At 46.7% G+C, this 5,179-nt stretch overlaps 1 protein-coding gene across 2 annotated transcripts in view; it reads right to left on the bottom strand.

Annotated features, from left to right (window-relative positions):
* The window catches only part of CLU (clusterin), a 29,974-nt gene that overhangs the window by 9,776 nt on the left and 15,019 nt on the right, over positions 1-5,179 (bottom strand). For both annotated transcript variants that reach the window (XM_018569861.1, XM_018569862.1), the window contains exons 2-4: positions 5,063-5,166; positions 2,239-2,387; positions 1,949-2,119 (exon numbers count right to left, since the gene is read on the bottom strand). In XM_018569861.1, the coding sequence (XP_018425363.1) occupies positions 1,949-2,119; positions 2,239-2,387; positions 5,063-5,147 (405 nt within the window). In that variant the 5' untranslated portion in view covers positions 5,148-5,166. The remainder of the gene's footprint in view (positions 1-1,948; positions 2,120-2,238; positions 2,388-5,062; positions 5,167-5,179) is intronic.

Raw genomic sequence — 5,179 nt, 5'->3', positions numbered from 1 at the left:
GGGGGGGGGGAAATTAAAAGGAAACATTGTGTATTTTTTTATATGTGACTTTAATGATTTTTATTTTTTTGCTTTCATTTAACTTTTCTTGCTGTCACATAGGAGACCAACAAGCCCCCAATGTGATAGCACAGATACAGTGACAGGTCCTCTTTATGGAGACATCAGGGGTCTCCTAAGGACCCCAAAGAAGCTGATGAAGCAGAGATTGTCTATTAGAACCTTAATGTCTCCGAGGGACCCCAATGAAGCTGATGAAGCAGAGATTGTCTATTAGAACCTTAATGTATCCGAGGGACCCCAATGAAGCTGATGAAGCAGAGATTGTCTATTAGAACCTTAATGTATCCGAGGGACCCCAATGAAGCTGATGAAGCAGAGATTGTCTATTAGACCCCTAATGTCTCCGAGGGACCCCAATGAAGCTGATGAAGCAGAGATTGTCTATTAGACCCCTAATGTATCCGAGGGACCCCAATGAAGCTGATGAAGCAGATATTGTCTATTAGAACCTTAATGTATCCGAGGGACCCCAATGAAGCTGATGAAGCAGAGATCGTCTATTAGACCCCTAATGTCTCCGAGGGACTCCAATGAGCTGATGAAGCAGAGATTGTCTATTAGACCCCTAATGTCTCCTAGGAACCCCAAATAAAGCTGATGAAGGAGAGATCTGTTTCTTCAGTTTCTTCTCTAGCTACAGGAGCTGGAGTAATGACAGGCTGAAACTGTAGGTGATTTAATACACATCACTTCCAGGTCCTGTGATCAGAGGAGAGGTCAGCCGGCGGGCTGATCTCCCTCTGATCCAGCCACAGGGACCCACTGTGCTAGTCCTAGGCCTGCACTTACCTGAAACCATTCCCGCATCCTCTGCACCCAAACTGTGAAGGTAATATTAGATACTGCATGCAGACTGGGAACCTGGCAGGGGTACATCCATTCACTCAAAGTATCCTACTAAACCCTAACTGGCTAGTAAAGTTCTTGGGCGCATTACAAGCAGGGGCAACCTCTAGCTGTAAGGGGCTCCAAGATCTCAGAGGCCCCTGTGCACCTGCATGGGCTGCAGAGGCTGATACGTCCACCACTGTTTCCCAGGGTATGCATACGACAGGTCGAGAACTGGCCTACAGCAGGACCTGGATGAAGGACAGAAACACTAAGCAGGTAGACTGGGCTCCTTGTATGCATCTCAAGAATTCAACATCATTATACGAGGGGAGGCCAAGAAGTTCTTACCCTCACCATGATCTAGATGTGCTGGGGATCTGAATGTTTGCAGGTGTAGGTGGATATCTTAGTAATAGGCATGCCAATTGTTTTTGTAGGTCATGGTGAATGATAGTTAGAGCCAAGAGAAATGGAGTAGGTGTCATGCCGGACAAAGTTGAATACCGTGCCGTGATTAGGCGGCTCCATCTTCAAGGGAAATCTGCCCAAATAATCCATGAAGAGAGGTCAGCTGTGTATGGAGAGGATTGTCCATCATATGAGACCCATCCACCTTACTCACCTGACCTGGCACCTTCAGACTTCTTCCTGTTTCCAAATCTGAAGAAACATTTACGGGGAAGACGTTTCCACAATGATGAGTCCGTCATAACTGAAGTTGATAGCTGGTTTTCCTCCAAATCTGCATACTTCTACGCAGATGGTATTAAAGGTCTAAAGGTTCCACAGATGTGAAAAGTGTGTAACCATAGGAGGTGGAAGGAAGAGTCAGTGGACTCAATTTCAGATCCCTAGCACATCTGGATCTTGGTGAGGGTGAGAACGTTTTGTCCTCCCCTTGTATGTATACCCAAATCTGATTCCATACAAAAATAGTAGAAATAGTTGTATGAGAACCACATCCGTGCATTGATAATACCGCAGTGCCACTGCAAAAGCTACCATCCTATCATCATTTATCTTTCAACTGTCTTAACTAGGGTCATAAATCTACCTGACGCCCGACCAGCCCAGATCCACTCCTGCAGGTCTTGGAGTAGAACTTGACGCAGGTCTGTTTCAGGCAGGGCTTACACTCCTCCCACAGCGCCAGCATTGTGTCATTGCAGATTTCCTTGGTCTCGGAGAGCTGCTGCTCGGACTCCAGAGCCCCTTTCAAAGCATCCTAAGAAAAATAGAGACTTAAGTCAAGAGACTTGTATCACGCTGCAGAAGACATCATCAGAGAAGGAAGAAAAAGTTGTCTCTGGCTCTACAATATGTAGATTGGGTAGATAAAATGACCTCCTTGTTCTTCTTGGTCTCCTCCAGCGTGCGAAGGATCTTCTGGTGCTCTTCTCCAGTTTGGTCCATGAGCTGTTTCATCTGTCGGACTCCATTTAGAGCGTTCTCGAACTGTTCAGTGATGTACTTGCTTCCTTCTTCTGAGATTTCTGCAGACACACAGACATCGTAAGGGATATCAAAAGCAGAGATGAGGCTGTGCTTGGTGTCAACCCAGCTTGGCCAAGCCAACTCAAAACTCATCCCCTCCTCCCAACCCAATGAGTGTTGGCAGATATGTTGGGGGCATACCCCGCCCCTTTGTGACATATAGCTGCGGGACCAGGAATGCGTCTCCCTGCAACTGATTGGGTCGGGGGGTGGTGGTCAGAGTTTTGAGTGGGCTTGGGTGAACCCAGGCGTACCGGTTTGCACAAAGCCTAGCCTCAGCACAAATGCAGACAAATGGTTAACAGACCATCCACATGAAAGAACAAATGACAGTAAAAGGTACTAGGAGGTGACGAGGACTTATCAGATGATCAGTGCTGATAACATCCATTTTAAAGCCAGCAGGCTCTTGCTAAGATTGTGATCTATGGCTCATCATGAGTCCAAGAAAATCAGCAACACACATGGTGGAGCATGGAGGCCTGTCTTCGAGCTGCTGAGAAGAACTGGTTATACATTGGTAGGTTATCGTATGAACCTTCATACAAAAATCTCATCAGAACATTCGACAAATACCATCAATGACTTGACGAATGTTATTTGAGATTCTGTTTGGTTTTAACATTCGATTTTGGAAATAAATGGAGTTTCTCGAATGAAAACTACATTCACTTTTAGAATTTTGTTGGCTCGGCAAAAAATTTCCATCCGGCTCCGATTTTTTTTATCATTAAAGTGGAAAACGATCAATAATTTGTCCCCATTAACCATTAAAAATGAATGTTTTCGAAAATGATTTTTTAAAAACCAAATTCTGCGGGAGTATGGCCGGCTTTACCTTAACAGTGCCAAAACCAGAGCCCTGCGGCTGTGTACATTTTCCTTATCTGCAGGTTGCAGTTATGTGATAATGTTCTGCACACTGCGGAGACATCTGGCTCCGTTCACTAAGCAATAGCACACACGTGTTATGTGTCATGGCCAACGTTATTTTCAGCTCTTATTTCTGAAAAATATGGTTCTGATGGCAAATATGAATTGTCGCGAGTTGTTTGTACCGATCATCTGTTCAAACTGCTCATTACAATTCACAGGGATTGAGGGAGCTGAGCTTTTCCCCAGTAATAGGGGAATAGCACAAAGTAGGGATGTCCCAATACCACTTTTTTAAGACCAAGTACTTTCCCTCAGGTACTCGCCGATACCAATTACCGATACTTTTTCTTAAAGGGACATGTGACATTTTTTCTAAAACAACACAGACTGATGATGGTAGGGCAGTTTATATGGCTAAATATAGATGTCACCAGAACTGAATACATGTCCCCAAAGCAGAACACATGTCCCTAAGGTAGAACACGTGTCCCCAAAGCACAACACATGTTCCTAAGGTAGAACACATGTCCCCAAAGCACAAAACATGTCCCCAAAGCAGAACACATGTCCCTAAGATAGAAAACTTGTCCCCAAAGCACAACACATGTCCCCAAAGCACAACACATGTCCCCAAAGCACAACACATGTCACCAAAGCAGAACACATGTCCCCAAAGCAGAATTCATCTCACCAGCATGCGTGTTGATCTCACCCAGGCAACGTGTTCTGCTTTGGGGACGTGTGTTCTGCTGGGTCCCGGCCTCTTCAAGCGGCAGACTGATTTTGTCCGCCGTCCAGCCGACCATCTCCGCTGCTGGGCCCCGACCTCCATCCTTTCCACTGCTGGGCCCCTGGCTTCCAACTCTCTGCTGGTGGGCTCCGGCCTCCTGACTGGTCTCCCCATTTGCCCCCCGGCCCAGTCCTCCCCTGTCAGTGGGCTTTGGGCCCCTGGAGGGTCGCTCCGGCTGCACCGCCAGTAGTTTCGCCCCTGGGGCTGTCTATGGCTGTGCCTGCCCCGGGAAGGACGAGGAGGAGATAAAAAAAACAGACAGCCACTGCCATGGACATCTACTTGCAGGTCCCCAGCAAGCTGCCGAGGTCCCCACAAGCGCAGGGAATTAGCAGCCGCTGCGATTTAAATTTAAAGGGCCGGTAACCGCCTTAAGAATTGGGGCATTTCCACGGGTACAAGTACTCATGAGAATGCCTGGTCATCAGACATCCCTAGCACAGATTATACCAGAGAGAAAGTCTGTATTGTATACAGTGGTAGAAGCACGAGGCCAAATAGGGAGCTGTTGAGAAATGTAATAGAGGAGATAGAGGATAGAGGAGGGAAGGGAAGAGGAAAGATGGGAGTGAGGAAGGGAAAGAATGAAGGAAAGGAGGGAGGAAGGAAGGAAAGGAAGGGAGGGAGGGAAGAAGGGAGGGAGGGAAGGAGAGATAGGAAGGGAGGTAGGCAGGAAAGGGCAGCAGGACCAGATTGAGGAAGAAAGGAGAAAAGGAGAGGAGAATAAGAAAAGGAGGAAGGACTAGAGGAAGGAAGGAAGGAAGGTAGGCAGCAGAAGGAAAGGAAAGGAAAATGAGAAAAGGAAAGAAATGGAAAGAAGAGGAGAGAAGAGGGAAAAGGAAAGGAAGAAAAAAGGAGAGGAGAAAGGAAGGGAGTTAGGAAGAAAAAGGAGGAAGGACCAGATGCAGGAAGGAAGAAGAATGGGGAAGAAGCAAGGCAGGCTAGAGTATGGAAAATAAATAACATATAACGACAGTGTTACAGAAGGAAGGTTTATGTTGTACTCACTTTTCAGGCTCTCGGGGGGCAGAAGAGCCCCTGTAAAGTTGAGCAGAACGGCCACTAGCAGCAGCGATAGAGGAATCATCTTCATTTTCTCAGCGGATGTCTCTGTGAGAAGAACAC

The sequence above is a fragment of the Nanorana parkeri genome, unplaced genomic scaffold, assembly GCF_000935625.1.
Source record: "Nanorana parkeri isolate BGI_ZX_2015 unplaced genomic scaffold, ASM93562v1 scaffold1413, whole genome shotgun sequence".
In the NCBI taxonomy this organism is placed as follows: Eukaryota; Metazoa; Chordata; class Amphibia; order Anura; family Dicroglossidae; genus Nanorana; species Nanorana parkeri.
Note: the sequence above shows the minus strand (reverse complement) of the source record. Positions and strands in the feature narration are given on the sequence as shown.